General features: G+C 47.0%; 1 protein-coding gene across 1 annotated transcript in view; it reads right to left on the bottom strand.

Annotated features, from left to right (window-relative positions):
* Nucleotides 1-2,496, bottom strand: part of LOC144493175 (NALCN channel auxiliary factor 2-like) — a 487,956-nt gene extending 485,460 nt beyond the window's left edge. The window contains exons 1-2 of the mRNA XM_078212072.1: nt 2,443-2,496; nt 2,247-2,315 (exon numbers count right to left, since the gene is read on the bottom strand). Coding sequence (XP_078068198.1) covers nt 2,247-2,315; nt 2,443-2,496 — 123 coding nt within the window. The remainder of the gene's footprint in view (nt 1-2,246; nt 2,316-2,442) is intronic.
* Between the last annotated feature and the right edge of the window lie 17,211 nt (nt 2,497-19,707).

The raw sequence follows: 19,707 nt of genomic DNA, 5'->3' as shown, positions 1-19,707 counted from the left end.
TTTCTTAAAGTATAGTGAAAGGATTCCGTCTGGTGATTTTCTGGACTGGAAATAATATATAAGCTGAGCTGATGAAGTGTCGTAAGCATTGCAGTGTTACATTCATTTATTGTTGCTGTCCCATTTTCAACTTGCTTTATTTGGGGAAAGAAGCTGTTCCTTCAGGTGACACTTCAATATTTGACTGAGAAGGATAAATAAATCAACAATCTTTTCCCCAGATGACAATCTTAGCAAAATCCCCGGGAGATATCAGGCAGGATTTTCTGACCACGCTTGACCCAGAGCCAGAAAATCCCACCTGGGGTTGACAGACCATTACATCATCTGAATTGAAATATCCAGCTACAATATCTTTCTCCTTAGTGACTAAAGATGGAAAATATTCATTTCAGACCTCACCTGCATCTTTTGGCTCCACGGACATATTGCCCCTTTGATCTTGAATGGGCCCCACTATTTCCCTGGTCATGCTCTTGCTCTTAATATACTTACAAAGTGCCTTTGGGGAGGTTCCTTAATCTTATCTGCCAGTGATATTCTGTGGCCCCTCTTTGCCTTCCTAATGTCTTTCTTAAGATCACCCCATACATTCTCTCTACTCCTGGAGGGGCTCCCTCATTTTTAGCGCTCTATATCTATCATTTGCTTTTTTTTGCCTTATCAAACCCTTGGTATCCCTTGACACCCAGGTTTCCCTGGACTTGCCTGCCTTGCCCTTCATTCTGAGAGGAACACGTTGGCCCTGAACTCTCATTATTTCACTTCTAAATGACTTTCCAAATGTAGATTTACTTGGGAGGTATGGTGGCGCAGTGTTTAGCACTGTTGCCTCACAGCACCAGGGACCCGGGTTCAATTCCCAGCTTGGGTCACTGTCTGTGCAGAGTCTGCATGTTCTCCCTGTGTCAGCGTGGGTTTCCTCCAGGTGCTCCAGTTTCCTCCCACAGTCCAAAGATGTGCAGGTTAAGTTGATTGGCCAAATTGATCCTAGTACTGGGGGATTAACAGGGTAAATACGTGCGGCTACAAAGATAGGGGTTGGGTGGGATTGTGGTAGGTGCAGACTCGATGGGATGAATGGCCTCCTTCTGCACTGTGGGGATTCTATGATCTATGACTTGCAAGGAGTTGCTCCCAGTCTATGTTTGCCAGATGCTGTCTAATGATGTTGAAATCGGCCTTTGCCCAATTCAGTCATTTGATTTCGAGACTATCCTTGTCCCTTTCCATTATGACTTTGAAACTTACAGAGTGATAGTCACGCTCCCCAAAACGCTCACCTACTGACGCTTTGACCACTTGCCCAGCTTCATTCCCTGGGATGAAGTCTCGCCCTGCCCCATCAATAGTAGGACTGTGTACATATGAAAAGCTCTCCTGTATCACATTAAAATTAGGGGAATTTCACAGTAACTTCATTGCAGTGTTAATGTAAGCCTTACTTGTGACTAATGAATAAACTTTAAACTTTTAAAAGTTCCACCCAATCTAAATCTTTCACACTAAGACGATTGCAGTTAATATTGGCAAAGTTGAAATTGCCTACTATCTAACCCTATTCCTCTCACACCTCTCTGTGATTTGCCGACATATCTGCTCCTCTATCTCCCTCTGACTGTTGAGAGGCCTGAAGTATAACCCCAGGAAAGTGATTGCCTCTTTTTTATTTCTAAACCTCACCCATTTGAAGAGACATCCTCCCTCATTAGTGCACCGTTGGTCTCTTTTATCAATAATGCAATGCCCCCTCCTCTCTTACATCCCCTTCTATCACCCTAAAACTCTGGAATGCTGAGTTGCCAGCTCTGCCCTTCATTCAACCATGCCTCAGTGATTGTATCAATGTCATATTTCCACATGCTCATTAACCTCTATGTTCATCTGCCTTACCAGACAGGCTCCTTGCATTAAAATAGATGTAATTTAGCTTTCCAACCCTCCCATGTGCCTTATCCTGCCCATGTTTTCCCCGCCCTCTGGACTGACCTAGTTTGCCTTCTATATTTGACGGAACCTTGCTCCCAACTGTACATCTACTCTGTGTCCCATTCCCCTGCCAAATTTGTTTAAAACCTCCCCAATAGCACAAGCAAGCCTCCCAGCCAGGGTGTTGGACCTGTTCCGGTTCAGGTGCAACCCGTCCAGTTTGTACAGGTCCCATCTACCCCAGAAACTGTCCCAATGATCCAAAAATCTGAAGGCCTCCTTCCTACACCATCCCTTTAGCCATGCATTAATCTGACCACATCATTCTTCTGCTCACCACCATCATCCAGCAGGGAAGGGTTGCACTCGTCTGCTTCACTTCTTATCTAGGTGAACATGTCAAGTGAAGCACCTGCAAGACTTGCCTTCCCACTGCAGTACGGTTATCTCTGGTTCCTACCCCATCCCCATCACTCAAGGAACTATCCTTGCTCCTTCCTATTTCTCATCTACATGTTTTCCCTTGGCGACATCATCTACCAGTTTCCACGTGTACGCTGATGACATCCAGCGTCATCTCACCAATATCTATCCCCCTTAACAGTCTCTAAATTGTCACTTGCGCACAAGAAACAGGAAGAACAGACTGAACACCTATTGAGCCTTCTCTTCCGTCAATAACATCATGGCTGATCTTGGGTTTCAATTCCACTTTCCTGCCCATTTCCCAACCCCATAATTCCTTGCTGAAGAAAAAATCTGTCTATCTCGCCTTGTATGTATTCAACATCCACAACCCTCTGAGGGAGGGAATTCCAAAGATTCACAACCCTTTGAGTGAAGTAACTTCTCCTTATGAGTGGGATTTTCCTGTCCTGCCCACCATGGGAATCATAGCAGGAGCTAAACTGACCATGCAAAGGTCCATTGACCTTGGGCAGGACCTCGGGCAAGCATGTCCGGAAGGTCCCACCCCACTTGTCAGGAGAGCATATAAATACTGGCTTCTTGTCGTATGAAGAACACTTGAGGATTCTGTGTCTGTACTCGTTGGAGTTTAGAAGGATGAGGGGGGAGATATTATTGAAACTTATAGGATACTGCGAGGCCTGGGTAGAGTGGACATAGAGAGGATGCTTCCACTAGTAGGAGAAACTAGAACCAGAGGGCACAACCTCAGGCTAAAGGGACGATCCTTTAGAACAGAGATGAGGAGGGGTTTCTTCAGCCAGAGAGTGGTGAATCTGTGGAACTCTTTGTCGCAGAAGGCTGTGGAGGCCAGGTCACTGAATGTCTTTAAGACAAAGATAGACAGGTTCTTGATTAATAAGGGGATCAGGGGTTATGGGGAAAAGGCAGGAGAATGGGGTGAGAAAAAAATCAGCCATGATTGAATGGCAGAGCAGACTCAATGGAGCAAGTGGCTAATTCTGTTCCTATGTCTTATGGTCTTATGGTCTTAGTGTGATTTAGCACTGGAGCGCCATTTTAAACAAGAGTGCTGGGAGTTGGTTGAATGAGGGTGTGAGGGAAGGAGGTGCTCCTTTGATTTTTCTAACACTTACACACTGTGGAAATTGATTCTTACAGGGGAAGAATCTTTGGTGAGCATCTAGTAAGTGGTTAAGGTCTATTCTATTCCTAAGGTTTAAAATAGTGCACAATTGGGTAGCACAGTTAATAAAATATATTAAAAAGGAGAATAATTAACTGAATTAAATTAGTAGTAAATTAAAACTATCCAGGGTGGCTGGACAGGTGATTTCTTTTATTCATTCGTGGGACACGGGCGTGGCTGGCTGGCCAGTATTTATTGTCCATCCCTAGTTGCCCTTCAGAAGGTGGTGGTGAGCTGCCATCTTGAATCGCTGCAGTCCATGTGCTGTGGGTTGACCCACAATGCTGTTACGGAGGGAATTCCAGGATTTTGACCCAGTGACTGCAAAGGAAGTCAGGATGGTGCGTGGCTTGGAGGGGAACTTACAGGTGGTGGTGTTCCCATGTATCTGCTGCCCTTGTCCTCCTTGATGGAAATCGTTGTGGGTTTGGAAGATGCTGTCTAAGGATCTTTGGTGAATTGCTGCAGTGCATCTTGTGGATAGTACACACTGCTGCTACTGAGCGTCGGTGATGGAGGGAGTGGATGTTTGTAGATGTGCTTTCAGTCAAGCAGGCTGCTTTGTCCCGGGTGGTGTCAAGATTCTTGAGTGTTGTTGGAGCTGCACCCTTCCAGGCAAGTGGGGAGTATTCCATCACACTCCTGACTTGTGCCTTGCAGATGGTGGATAGGCTTTGGGGAGTCAGGAGGTGAGTTACTTGCCGCAGTATTCCTAGTCTCTGACCTGCTCTTGTAGCTATTGTGTTAATGTGGTGAGTCCAGTTGAGTTTCTTGTTAATGGTAACCCCAAGGATGCTGACAGTGGGGGATTAAGTGGGTTGCGGGAACTTCTGGATATCATTGTGATCCAGAGTTAATACGCCTGCAGTAAGTGTTTGCGGCTTGCCGAACTGCGGCTTAGAATCATTGAGCTGGAGGCCGAGCTGTAGGCACTGCGACATACCAGAGTATACCTTGTGCATGGAGGCAGTCGCACCATTTAAGATAAGGCCCTTTGATTTGGCCAGTGGTCAGGGACAGGAGGCTGTGGCTGCAAGTGACGCAGGTGAAGGGACTTAGAGGGCAGGAATGCAGGGACCTTCGCCTTGCCAATTGTTCAACAGATTTGATACTCTTTCCGCTTGGTTGGATAAGAGCGAGGGGCTGCAGGGTGAATGAGCTGACCGGTCATGGCACCTTGGTACAGGCAGCCATTCGCGGGGGAGAGCAAAAAGGAATGTAGTTGTAGCAGGGGACAGTATAGTGAGGAGATTGATACTGTTCACTACAGCAAAGAGCGAGAGTCCAGAATGTTATGTTGCCTGCCCAGTGCCAGGAATCAAGACATCTGCTCAAGGTTGGAAAATGACATGGGCCACGATTCTCCCATCCCGGGCCGGCAGATTGTCGCGTTGACTGATTCGTGGGGTTCTCGCGCGTGACTCCCAGCGTCGGATTTCCGCTGGCGTCTGCTCCACGTTGGAAATCAGTGGAGAGGCGCAAAGACCATCAATTTGGTCATTTTAATTTCATTTGCACGTTAATAGTGGGCCTGGGACTGAAGTCTCCGGACCCGCTAGCATCTCCCCGCTGCCAGAGTGGTTCACTCCAGCAGGAATTAGAGTAGCTCCCCACTTTCGGGGAACTAGCAGCCCTGCCCCACTGAAGTGAAGGGACAGCAATCGGGCCCCCCCCCCCCCCCAAGAGGGTTGGGCGGCAGAGGGGGGCACGCTCTGGGCATGGACACCCTGGCAGTGCCAGCCTGTGCCCCTGGCACTGGCCAAGGAGAAAATGCCAATGCCCAGCGGGCACTTTGGCACAGCCATCAGGCATGGGGCAGTGCCAAGGGGTGGGGCATATGTGGGCAGGGTCTGGGGGGCACAGCCCAGGGGACGATCGGTGGGGTGAAGGGTCCTGCTGCCACTCTGCATAGGGATCAGTGGGGGGAGGAATGAGGTCAGCGATCGGGACGGTCTGGCGGGAGGGGTCAGCTGAGGGTTGGTCAGTCTGCTGGGGGGCTGGCACTGTGTGGGGAGGTTCAGGACTGCGGGTGGGGTAACTGTCGGGAGGGGGGATCGGTGGGGGGGGGGGGGGGGGGTGGTTTTGAGATCAGAGCAGGCCACGAGGGGTGGGGTTCGGGACTGGGCCCAGGAATGGGTGGGGGGTCAGTGATCGAGGTGTGGGGGATTCTGGTATTGTGGGGGTCGCGGGGCTGGCCAGCAATCAGGAGGCCATCAGTGCGGGGCCACTGCGCATGTGTCGATCTCAGCACTGACAGATCGACACATGCGCAATGACCCGCTCAGCACGCTGATTTCAGCCTCTCCAGCGGGGATAGGCATTTAATGATATTCGCGTTAGCGGACTCTGCAGTGCACAGAGTGCAGGAGATTCTAGTCTGAACTCCCACTGAAAAACCCAGCGTGAATTACTCCAGTTTTCGCCCAAATTCGACATTAAGAATTTTTTGGGGAAAATTCTGCCCACAGAGTGGGATGGGGAGGATCATGGTCCTCATGGATACCAATGACATAGGCAGGACTAGGAAAGAGGTTCTGAATAGTCAGTGTGAGGAACGAGGTGCTAAAATAAGAAGCAGAACTTCAAAGGCAATAACCCCTAGGCTGTTACTAGATCCATGGGCGAATTTGCATAGGGCAAAGAAGGTTAGAGAAATGAATGTGTGGCTCAAAGATTGGTGTGGGGGATGTGGGTTCTGGTTCATGGGGCACTGGTGCCAGTGCTGGGGAAAGTAGGGGTTGTACTGTTGGGATGGTCTACACCTGAACCTTGCTGGGACCGGCGTTAGAGGTTACAAATGTAGCACAAGGACAAAACTAAAGGCTCTGTATCCAAATGCACTTAGCATTCAAAGCAAAACAGATGAATTGAGAGTGCAAATGGAAATAAATAAGTACACTCTGATCATCATTACAAAGACATGGCTACAGAATGGCATAGACTGGAATTTGAATATAAAGTTGAGTTTATTTATTAGTCACAAGTAGGCTTGCATTAACACCGCAATGAAGTTATAGAACATAGAACAGTACAGCACAGAACAGGCCCTTCGGCTCACGATGTTGTGCCGAGCTTTATCTGAAACCAAGATCAAGCTATCCCACTCCCTATCATCCCGGTGTGCTCCATGTGCCTATCCAATAACCGCTTAAATGTTCCTAAAGTGTCTGACTCCACTATCACTGCAGGCAGTCCATTCCACACCCCAACCACTCTCTGAGTAAAGAACCTACTTCTGACATCCTTCCTATATCTCCCACCATGAACCCTATAGTTATGCCCCCTTGTAATAGCTCCATCCACCTGAGGAAATAGTCTTTGAACGTTCACTCTATCTATCCCCTTCATCATTTTATACACCTCTATTAAGTCTCCCCTCAACCTCCTCCGCTCCAGAGAGAACAGCCCCAGCTCCCTCAACCTTTCCTCATAAGACCTATCCTCCAAACTAGGCAGCATCCTGGTAAATCTCCTCTGCACTCTTTCCAGCGCTTCCACATCCTTCCTACAGTGAGGTGACCAGAACTGCACACAATATTCCAAATGTGGTCTCACCAAGGTCCTGTACAGTTGCAGCATAACCCCACGGCTCTTAAACTCCAACCCCCTGTTAATAAAAGCTAACACACTATAGGCCTTCTTCACAGCTCTATCCACTTGACTGGCAACCTTTAGAGATCTGTGGATATGGACCCCAAGATCTCTCTGTTCCTCCACAGTCTTCAGAACCCTACCTTTGACCCTGTAATCCACATTTAAATTTGTCCTACCAAAATGAATCACCTCACATTTATCAGGGTTAAACTCCATCTGCCATTTTTCAGCCCAGCTTTGCATCCTATCTATGTCTCTTTGCAGTCTACAACAGCCCTCCACCTCATCCACTACTCCACCAATCTTGGTGTCATCAGCAAATGGCGGCACGGTAGCACAGTGGTTAGCACTGCTGCTTCACAGCTCCAGGGTCCCGGGTTCGATTCCCGGCTCGGGTCACTGTCTGTGTGGAGTTTGCACATTCTCCTCGTGTCTGTGTGGGTTTCCTCCGGGTGCTCCGGTTTCCTCCCACAGTCCAAAGATGTGCGGGTTAGGTTGATTGGCCAGGTTAAAAATTGCCCCTTAGAGTCCTGGGATGCGTAGGTTAGAGGGATTAGCGGGTAAAATATGTGGGGGTAGGGCCTGGGTGGGATTGTGGTCGGTGCAGACTCGATGGGCTGAATGGCCTCCTTCTGCACTGTAGGGTTTCTATGATTTCTAAATTTACTGATCCACCCTTCAGCCCCCTCCTCTAAGTCATTAATAAAAATCACAAAGAGCAGAGGACCAAGCACTGATCCCTGTGGCACTCCGCTAGCAACCTGCCTCCAGTCCGAAAATTTTCCATCCACCACCTGTGAGTTACTGTGAATTTCCCCTCGTCGCCACACTCGGGCACCTGTTCGGGTACACTGAGGGAGAACTTAGCCCTGCCAATGCACTTAACCAGCATGTCTTTCAGACTGTGGGAGGAAACCCACGCAGACACGGGGAGAACATGCAGGCTTCACACAGACAGTGACCCAAACTGGGAATCAAACCCAGGTTCCTGGCGCTGTGAGGCAGCAGCGCTAGCCACTGTGCCACCGTGCCAAGAGTATGTGACATTTAGGAAGGACAGGAAGCTAATAAAAGGTGGAGAAGTGGCTCTATTAATTAATGATGGTAACAGCACAATAGAAAGGGATGATCTGAGTTTAAAAAATTAGGACCAGAATTTTCCGCGTTACGTTTGGGCGCGCTGCCAAGAAGAACGTGAAATGGTGGGAGACGGCATCGGGCGTTCATCTGACATTATCGTGCACTCACGCAATATTTCAATCGCTGATTTCTAATCAGCAAGTTAAGGCAATTAAAAGTGAAATCGACTGGAATTTTATGTTGCCTGAGCGATGTTTCTCATCCAAGGGTGGAATAAAAGTGGGCTGGAGTCTTGGCGGTGTGAGTCGATAGGAGTTCAGGCGAGAGTTTGCTTTAGTCCTGGGATTACACACCTTGTCCTCTATTTGCTTTGTTAACCTCGTTCTGAGGGCTCTTTGTCTTGTCAACTCTCGTTGTAATTTTTTACCACCATCAGTGCATGGGGCAGTGCTATCTGCATTTCCACAAATAGGAATTGCCTACTCTGCTGGGGGCACCTCCTCTGAGGAAGAAGAGAGGGGCTGAAGGAAGAGACAGCCAGGTGTCTGCAAACAACATTGCAGTGGGAGGGGATGCCCAGGCACGGGGGTGGGGGGGGTTGGTCGGTGCAAGGACAACAGGGCCAGCAAGGCAGACAGCACTGCAGAAAATGCAACTATCCTGCTGCCAGAGTGAGCAGGCAATGGCTCAACTGCCTCTCCACGTCCGAGCTCCAGTGCCGCGGGAAGATCCACACCTCCCAAAGGACACCATGACATCATTGTGCCACACTATCAGGCTGGAGATTGCCTCCAACTGTGTTGCTGAGAACCCAATGCCTTTTTGATTTGATTTGATTTGATTTATTGTCACGTATTAACATACAGTGGGAAGTATTGTTTCTTGCGCGCTACACAGACAAAGCATACCGTTCATAGAGAAGGAAACGAGAGAGCGCAGAATGTAGTGTTATAGTCATAGCTAGGGTGCAGAGAAAGATCAACTTAATGCAAGTTCAGTCCATTCAAAAATTTGACAGCAGCAGGGAAGAAGCTGTTCTTGAGTCGGTTGGTACGTGACCTCAGATTTTATATCTTTTTCCTGATGGAAAAAGGTGGAAGAGAGAGTGTCTGGGGTGTGTGGGGTCCTTAATTATGCTGGCTGCTTTGCCAAGGCAGCAGGTACTGTAGACAGAGTCAATGGATGGGAGGCTGGTTTGCGTGATGGATTAGGCTACATTCATGATGTTTTGTAGTCTCTTGCAGTCTTGGGCAGAGCAGGAGCCATACCAAGCTGTGATACAACCAGAAAGAATACTTTCTATGGTGCATCTGTAAAAGTTGATGAGAGCCGTAGCTGACATGCCAAATTTTCTTAGTCTTCTGAGAAAGTAGAGACGTTGGTGGGCTTTCTTAACTATAGTGCCGGCAAGGGGGGACCAGGGCAGGTTGTTGGTGATATACACACCTAAAAACTTGAAGCTCTCAACCCTTTCTACTTCACCCCACAGATGTAGAAAGGGGCATGTTCGCCTCTACGCTTCCTGAAATCGATGACAATCTCCTTTGTTATGTTGACATTGCTCCTTAATTCTCGGGGCCTGTGGGGGACTGTGTGAAGTGTCCCAATCAGATGTCCATAGTTGCGTCAAGGTGGGAACTGACACTCTCAACAGATGGGTCTGCTTTCATTCATTATGGGATAGACTAAGTCAGTCAGGCTGAATGAGCCAGAGGCTTTGCAGCTATTGCTGGCTTTCCCCTGCATCAGGGTGCTACAGACCACACCCATGTGGCCATCAAGATGCCGCTGGGTCAGCCGGGTGTCTTTGGGAATAGGAAGGGTTACCACTCCATGAATGTGCAGATGGTGTCCAAACACAGGAGCCAAATTCTTCAAGTCTGTGTGAGGTATCTTGGCAGCTCCCATGATGCATACATACTACACCATGCCCAGCTGCCAAGGCTGTTCATGGCTCCAGCTTGGCATGGTGGTAGGTTGCTGGGTGAGAGGGGATCCACTGGAAAGGTGGCTCATGGCACTACCTTGGAACCCTTGGACAGAGGTGGAAGAGGGGAAGAGAGATACAATCTGTGTCATGCCCCCACACGAGCGATAGTCGAGAGTACAATAGGGCTGCTGATGATGTGGTTCCGCTGCCTAGGCTGTTCCGGTGCAGCGCTGCGGTACCCTCCAGGGCGGTGTTGCTTATCGTCACAACCTGGTCCTGTAAAGGGAAGGACCAACTGGAGGATGAAGACAGCGTGCCAGCTCCACACAACTCAGAGGAAGGCTCTGAAGATGCATCTGATGAGGAGCCCAGGTAGACACAGGGTGAGGACAAGGAGCCAGACGTGATGGACCTTCAGGGATGCAGGGACATCAGGGAGGTATTGATTAAATGCTCCTTCAGCTAGGCTGCCAAGGCTTGTCTACTATCTCAGCGTAAGGGTGTCGCCTCCTTCATACACATTTTTGACAATACAATGCCTTGACCCCATTGCATCCTCTTGCCTCTGCGGACCACATTTGCTGCTGTTCTCCTCTGTCTTTTCCTTCCATCTCAAAAGCCTGGAGTCAGAAAGTTCATTGGCTGTTGTTGTAACTGCCTTTGCCCATTCTTCCCAAATATGAGAACTTTGTGTATTGCTCCCTTGACTTAGCCAAGCTTGGTGGCAGGAAGAGTTTGGAATAGTCATATGATCCGATTCATTCTGACCTACATTTAAAAACACAGAGCAGAATTTTACGGCTTATCCGCCGGCAGGAATTTCCAGTCCCACCAAAGTCAATGGAACTTTGAATGGCTTGCCCCAATCTAGGGCTCCACCTCTCCTGCACAGTCTACGAAATAATAACCTCGTCAACCTCATGATTGTAAACATGTATCATTTATAAAAGTACTGAAGCAAATCCAACTCACATCTCTGACACACAGGCTGGAACTCTACCACCTCGCCCGTCCCGGAATCGGCGCGGGCGAGGGTCCGACAACAGAAATCTCCGTTGACCTCGGGTGGGAATTTCCGGTCTCGCCCGAGCGAGATGGCAACTTCAGGTTACTCACATTTATCCTCTTTTTAAAACATTTTTGCTGATTTCTTTTCAGTTCAGGCACTTTATTCTGGCTAACCTTTGCCAATCATATTATTCATCAAATTATCCCTCACATTTGTTACACGTTTTTTGTTGTTGGCCCTCTCTATTGAAAAGAACGTGCTACCTGACTTATTTTTATGAAACAGCCTCACTCGATCCAGCACAAGCAGTGCACTCACATTAAGAGTTACTCACTGTATGCCATTTAGGTTGGTTAAGTGGTTATTCATCTAGTTATCCCATGCCCCAGCGCCATTAAGCATTCTGACTGGCTCTTCAGTTGTGCATTAGTTGCAATGAGTTCTTTGATGCATTAAAAAAAAACTTTGAATTAATTGATTCCCTAAGTGCTGACAGCAATGCCAGCCCTTTAGGATTATACAATCCACATTCATCCATGCAGTTCTTCCTTGAATCTTCCCCATGCACATCAGTCATGCTTCCGGAGGTGCAGTGGGAACAATTACGGCCAGCATTACAAATGTATGCTTCCTAATGAGACATACTTACTCAAGTAATTTTTTTTTAATGTCGTCGTGTCTGTAAAGTATGAATTAAAGGGTGGGATTTCCCAGCCCTTCCTGCCAATGAGATATTTTGCTCACGCCAAAGATGACCCCCCTCCACCCTCAAACCACCACCCACCCACCTACCTCCCCGCGGTAGGTTCCCCGGTGGCAGAACAGGTGAGCCACGCATCGGTGGGACTGGATGATTCGCCCAGTGGCAATTTGCAAGTTGCTTCCATCACCTTAGGAGGTCATACCATGGAGTTTGGGGGTGGGGGGGGGATCCTTGATCTTCTTGTATTAGGTAAACACACTTTGCGAATGGTCAGTACCCACCACTATCTTCAGATCCTTTCTCTTTCTGACACGCACTACTGTGAACACATTTGTTGTACCTTTGTGCATCTCTACATTTCTTCTCTTCTGTGCCTAACAATATATGAATCACATAGGGCCAAATAGTTTCTAATCAGCTACAGAACTATAATCACACTGAATGAAGAAATATATTTTTATATCCCTACTGGATTTATTAGTCACTATCTTGTATTTATGCTCCCTCGTCTTGAATTGTTCCATAGGTTGGCTGGGATTTTGCAGTCCCTTGAGGTAGTATGGCAGGTGAGGAATGGCCATAAAATTGGGTGCCATGCAAGCATCACCATTCCAGGTTCCACCTCTGTCTGCACCTATTGTGATTTACCAGTAACGGAGGAGGCATCAGGTGGGTGAATTAATAGCCACTTAACAGCCTTCTCTCGCTACTTCTGAAAGTTTATACATGGCGAGGGAGGCCAGCACCACGTGTCCAGCCCACCAGGTACAACCTAGGAGACAGGTGGTCAGGGGGTGAAAAGTTGCAGAATGGTACTGTCACTTGGACTAGTAAATCAGAGGCCCAGGCTCATGCTGTAGGGACATGGGTTCAAATCCCTTCATGATAGCAGGTGGAATTCAATTAAACCTCAGTAATGGTGACCATGAAACTATCATCGATTGGTGTAATAACCTATCTAGTTCATTAATGTCCTTTCAGGAAGGGAATCTACAGTCCTTATCTGGTCTGGCCTACATGTGACTCCAGACCCACAGCAATGTGGTTGACTCTTAATTGTCCTCTGAAATGTTTGTTTCAAAGGCAATTGGGGATGGCCAACAAATGCTGACATTGCCAGACAGAGGCCCACATGCAATGAAAAAAAAGGCAAGGTGGGTGTGCCTCCGCTTTGACCCTCCATGCCCATTCGAGGTACCCCCAACATATCCCACTCCCAACTTATCCCATCCCATCTACCCTGTGCATCCAACTCTGTCTGTCAACTTGACCCCGAACTTTGTCCGGGTTCATGGTCTCTCTCCTTTTAGTCATTACTGGCCAGCCCAACAAAAATCACATTGGACACTTCATGCCCAGATCATTGCGAGTCAGGTTTCAGCAATGATCCCTACATCAGAACCCTAACCCCAAAAGAGAGAATCCTGCTCATCCACTTCCAGATCGTTAGTCCAAGCCTCAGGATTATTACCCCAGTAATTTAACCACTGTGCTGCCATATCTCATTCACATGGGATTAAGGTCGAAGTTGAAGTATCACAGCAGAGCTTTTATTCTTAAAATATGTGGGGTTTTTTTATCAACAAAGTAAGTTGACATTTCACAAATTTTAAAATTAGTTCTTAAGGGCCAGACATGTCATTTAACAGTAATTATAAACTGAGTACACTGTTCAAACACAGTTACACCTCATTCAATGAGGTGTAACCTTGTCAACGGTTTGTACAATGAGACTAGAAGTGTAAAAAGGACAAGTTCCCATCAGTTCAAAGATTTCTAATTTATTGCATTCTTGGAGGGACTGCAATGTGCGAATTCTTAAACTATCAAAAGTCATGAATCATATATTCTAGATTAACTGTTGGGCAGAAGCAAATGATTTCTTAAATTGCCAAAAAATACCTCTGAGATCTGTGCTAATCCCTTCCTACACAGAAGCTAAATAGTCACAACATGTGAGTCTTGTTATAACCAGGGACATTCATGACCTGTATGCTTTCGAGTAAGACTTTATCTCAGAGTGAACTGTTATGAATGAATTTCAACATTTAATTCTGTAATACCTTGAAAATGCCAGGTGTATTGTTCACAGACCAGCACGATATTCTGCCTCATGTAGTGTACAGCATTCTTTGAAGAAACATGGAATAACTGACTTTTGGATTTCCACATTTAACTGCACATGGCTGGACTCCAGACAATGCTGTCAGTTGCGAGGAGTAATGTCATTACTACTACAACATCCCAATATTTCTTCTCATTTTACTGGATCTGCCACATTCCCTGTCCATCTTGATTGTGAGCTGTCTGCTTTTAGAGCCAGCCCTGAAAATGACTCAGGCTTCAGGCTGAGGAGATAAGACGCGTGGCACCTGTGGATGGAATTGCCTCTGTATGTTGAACTGGCCTCTGTCATAAACAAATATCTATTTTCTTCCCGGGTATAGGATCTCATTCTGGAGTCAGAACTACTCCTGTTTAGTCATGCAGTGTGCTGTATCTGTAGATTCCAAGCCTATGACTGGGAGCTCTTGAACTGCACAGAAGTGACGTGCTCCTCAGTAGCTGGCTTGCTCAGATATTTGTGCAGAACGGCCCTGTTCATTGATTAAACGTCCGACAGATCCGCTCAGCTTACCGCAATCTTCACTGAAAACCCCCTACATTGACAACATCAAGTGATTATACACCACCGATCCACGCAATGCAACTTATTTCAACTTTTCACTCATCAGTCTTGCTTCAGTTTCCCATGTAATGAGCACAATTCACCATTATTTTGCATCGAAATAGGAAACAAATGCGCAATGTGAGTTATCTTGCGGATAGTGAGTTTGGTTCTTTTATTAGTGATCAATCTTATAGGTCACCCTAAGTGGCGGCACGGTGGCAGAGTGGTTAGCACTTCTGCCTCACAGCACCAGGGACCCGGATTCGATTCCCGGCTTGGATCACTGTGCAGAGTCTGCACGTTCTCCCTGTGTCTACGTGGGTTTCCTCCGGGTGCTCCGGTTTCCTCCCACACTCCAAAGATGCGCGGGTTCGGTTGATTGGCAATGCTAAATTGCCCCTTAGTGTCAGGTGGACTAGCTAGGGTAAATGGGGATAGGGCCTGGGTAGGATTGCGGTTGATGCAGACTCGATGGGCTGAATGGCCTCCTTCTGCACTGTAGCATTCTATGATTACATGCATCTATCAACGACATGCTAACATCTATTCACCGCCTAAAAGGTGACTGACCGTGTAGGCATTTTATTTAAATTGAGGCAATTTTTGTCACTGTTGTAAAGCATGGATTTAAAGCAGAGGAAGTAACTTCATCAGAAAGTTAGGCATAGCGAGGGTAGTGAGTTGGTACGGTTGATTTTCCTTTAATTCAGAAAAGAAAATAGTCACTTCAGTACAGCAACATGTCCTGCTGCAATATTTTACATCAAGAACACCCAGGACTTGAATCTCCCTTACTCCAGAGCTTCTTCTGTCATATGTCCGAACAGTATCCAAAGCAGCCTAAGCTTTTCCCCGTAATCCCATTTACCATGGCTAATCGACCTAACTTACACATCTGTGAACTGTGGGAGGAAACCGGAGCACCCGGAGGAAACCCACGCAGACACAGGGAAAACTTGCAAACTCCAAACAGACTGTAACCCAAGGCTGGAATCGAACCCGGGTCCGTGTTGCTGTGAGGCAGCAGGGCCCCCCAGGCTTCACAATTCAAAAATAAACACTTGTGCGTTTTCATGCAATTCCGGATTGGACATTTATCTGCACATTCAACATAAAATTCTGGCCTATATTGTGGATAGTGCCTTCACAGTGAGTCCATCATTCTACTGTTCCCCCCACCCCCTTCCCTGCTGTTCCTCTCTCTGCTATCCACGCAGGTCTCTCAGCGGCAGGTTACTGCTGCTGGTGCTGTTCACACTGCCCATCATCTGAAGTCCAAACTAAGGCAGCCATGATATCACCCATTCCAACGTGATTCAGAAAACCTCCAAAGTGTAGGAAGTAAATTCTCAGCAGCAGTATGGCAAATAAACCCCTTTTCCCACCAGTGAGTAAGAAAGCACCATAAGTACTGAATATTTATTCCAGTGGTTCCATGATTTTTAATCAGCCCCATCAATTGAATTGCGTTCTCGGCTTACTTTCAACAGCTACTTTCACAAAGCCCTTGAAACCCATGGCTGTGACGCTAAACTTAAAAAGTATATTGATATACTACTCCAGCTGAGCGAGAAGCATAAGGTTATAAATCCACCCCCGCCTCACCCACCGCCTGCCTCAAGGGGGTCGCATGCAACCAGTCTTGCACGCCTGAGTTAGACGCAGTAGTTGGCAAGTTAATGTCCCTCCTTAATATTTCCTGAGCATGTCACGCATTGATTAAAACCTTCATCAGCTGCTGCGTTGAGTTAGTGAAGGCCAGTTCCAACACTTAACCTGCCTGTGATAAATTGCTCACTGGGGAACATACAGGATGCTCACTACATCTTCCATTAACGCGGAAGATGGAATTCATTAGAACACCATACCATGTTCTACAGCATAAAGTTACCGTTGAACAGTTTGATAGAAGCCAAACGAACTTAGCAAAAATATTTGGACAACACAGTATTTCTAACAGGGAACTGGAAAAAAAATACACTCTTTTCAAAATGTTGTTTCCAGCTGTTCTTGCAGTTTCTTGGATCGAAGCAGTTCCTTTGCATAAATCATTCATAATCTCCTTTTCACTCTTTCATTCAGTGCGTATCTTTTGAGAGGAGTTATTGCATAAGGGATTCGACAGCCTTCAGTACCAGTAGAATATAACACGCCCACACCAGGAAGCTTGTCCATTTGAAGTTGGAGGAATCTCTTTGAGGTAGTCAAGCAAACATATTGTTAACAGTCTTCACAGATTAGTAACTGGAGGAATAATGGTCAAGAATGATGCTCCCTCTGCACTTCAGTCTGGCGATATTATCATGAGGAAATCAGAAGTGACAGCTCTGATTTAATGTGGCTCCAGATCATTGATAGTCATGAACCGCACCCTTCCACATTATAGAAATAATTTGCAGCAAAAATCAAATGAGTGTCATAAGGCTAATAATAAATAGAGGAAATGTGCTGCCTATTGGGCGCCACATTGTAGGAAGGATGTGATTGCATTGGAGGGGGTGCAGAGGGGATAGACCAGGATGCTGCCTGGGATGGAACATTTAAGTTATGAAGAGAGGTTGAATAGGCTTGGGTTGTTTTCGTTGGAGCAGGGAAGACTCAGGAGTGACCGGATCAAGGTTTACAAGATTATAAGGAGCATGGACAGAGTGGATAGGGTGCAGCTGTTCCCCTTAGTTGAAGGGTCAGTCATGAGGGGACATAGATTCAAGGTGAGGGGCAGGAGGTTTAGGGTGGAATGAGAGGAAAAACATTTTTACACAGAGGGTGGTGATGGTCTGGAATGCGTTGCCTGAGAGGGTGGTGGAGATAAGTTGCCTCACAGCCTTTAAAAAGTACCCGGATGAGAACATTCAGGGCTATGGGCAAAGTATGGGATTAGGTAGGAGGTCAGGTGTTTCACACCTGTTGGTGCAGACTTGATAGGCCAAAGGGCCTCTTCTGCATTGTATGATCCTATGATTCCTTATGATTCTATTGGCAGTATAACCCTGGTAAATAGGACTTACGACGCAGATTAACCTTGATCTGATTCACCCGTGTAGCAACTTTGAGGGGCCGAATAGCCTGCTCCTCTTCCACTGTCCCATGCGAATGCTGCTGATCATTGTGTATTTATTAGTGAGCACTCCACTTTTTTTTTTAAAGTTTATTTATTAGTCACAAGTAAGGCTTACATTAACACTGCAATGAAGTTACTGTGAAATTCCCCTAGTCTGGCACCTGTTCGGGTCAATGCATCTAACCAGCACGTCTTTCAGAATGTGGGAGGAAACCGGAGCACCCGGAGGAAACCCACGCAGACACTGGGAGAATGTGCAAACTCTGCACAGATAGTGACTCAAGTCGGGAATCGAACCCGGATCCCTGGCGCTATGAAGCAGCAGTGCTAACCACTATGCTACCGTGCCGCCCCCACCAACCTGATAATGAAAGGAAGGTCATTGATGAAGCAGCTGAAGATGGCTGGGCCTGGGAAACTATCCTGAGGAATTCCTGCAGTGATGTTCTAGGGCTGAGCCGCAGCAGGTTCTAGAGCACAAGTCTTCAGTCTTCTATTGCTAGAATATTGTCAGGGCCTACAGGTTTTGCAGTATCCAGTGCCAACAGCCCTTTCTTGATATTGTGTGGAGTGAATCGAATTGGCCAAAGACAGACATCTGTGATTCCAGGGACTTCCGGAGGAGACCAAGGTGGATCATCCACTCAGCACTTGTGGCCGAAGATTATTGTGAATACTTCAGACTTATCTTTTGCACTGATATGCTGGGCTCCCCTATCATTGAGGATGGAGATCCTTGTGGAGCTTCCTCCTCCAGTAAGTTGTTTAAGTGTCCACCACAATTCATGCCTGGATGTGGTAGGACTGCAGAACTTAGAACTGTCTCTTTGGTTGTGGAAACCCTTAGCTCTGTCTATTACTTGCTGCTTATGCTATTTGGTACATTGTAGCCATGTTTTGTAGCTTCATCAAGTTGACACCTCATTTTTAGGTATGCCTGCTGTTGCCCCTGGCATGTCCTCCTGAATTCTACATTGAAATAGAGTTGATCTCCTTGCTTGGTGGTAATGGTAGAATGGGGGATATGCTGGGCCATTGCAGATTGTGGTTGAGTACAATTCTGCTGCTGTGCCTAATGGATACCCAGTCTTGAGTTGCTCGATCTGTTCAAAGTCTATCCCATTTAGCACGATGGTAGTGCCACATAACACGATGGAGAGTATCCTTGGTGTGAAGACAGGTCTTCATCTCCAGAAGTCTGTGCGGTGGTCAGTCTTACTGATACCGTCATGGACAGATGCATCTGCAGCAGGCAGGTTGGTAAGGATAAGGTCAAGTATGTTTTGATCTCTTGTTGGTTCCCTGACCACCTGCTGCATAACCAGTCTAGGAGCCATGCTCATAGAAGCTCACAGAAGCTCATAGAAACCCTACAGTACAGAAAGAGGCCATTTGGCCCATCGAGTCTGCACCGACCACAATCCCACCCAGGCCCTACCCCCATATCCCTACATATTTTACCCACTAATCCCTCTAACCTACACATCTCAGGACACTAAGGGGCAATTTTAGCATGGCCAATCAACCTAACCCGCACATCTTTGGACTGGGACTAAACATGCTCTTTAGGTCTCAGCCAATTCGGTCTGTCGAGGTGTTACCAAGCCTCTCTTGATCATGGATATTGAAGTCCCCCACCCAGAGTAAATTTTGTACCTTTGCTAACCTCAGTGCTCCCTCCAAATGGTGTTCAATATAGAGAAGTACTGACTCATCAGCTGTACATGATAACCAGCAGGTGGTTTCCTTGCCCATGTTTGACCTGATGCCATGAGGCTTCATGGGGTCCAGAATCGATATGCTGATACAGGGGAAGGCAAGAGGTGTCTTGAATGGAGCTAGTGTATATACAATGTAACTTAAAGCCTAAGGGTTTTTACTACCTGCCCTGTAAGAGTCTCAAGATCTGGGGATTAATAAATACGCCAAATGCATTACTGGAGCTGGTATCTGCATTGCCTCACACTCTATTCCTGATGGAAAATATTACTCAAAGACCAGAAATTCAACAGGTTAAAAAGAATATACAATCAAATACAGTAAGTAGTCTCACAACACCTGGTTAAAGTCCAACAGGTTTATTTGGTAACATGAGCTTTTGGAATGCCGCTC

This window comes from Mustelus asterias, chromosome 4 (genome assembly GCF_964213995.1).
Source record: "Mustelus asterias chromosome 4, sMusAst1.hap1.1, whole genome shotgun sequence".
In the NCBI taxonomy this organism is placed as follows: domain Eukaryota; kingdom Metazoa; phylum Chordata; class Chondrichthyes; order Carcharhiniformes; family Triakidae; genus Mustelus; species Mustelus asterias.
This window is presented reverse-complemented; position numbering and strand designations above follow the sequence as displayed.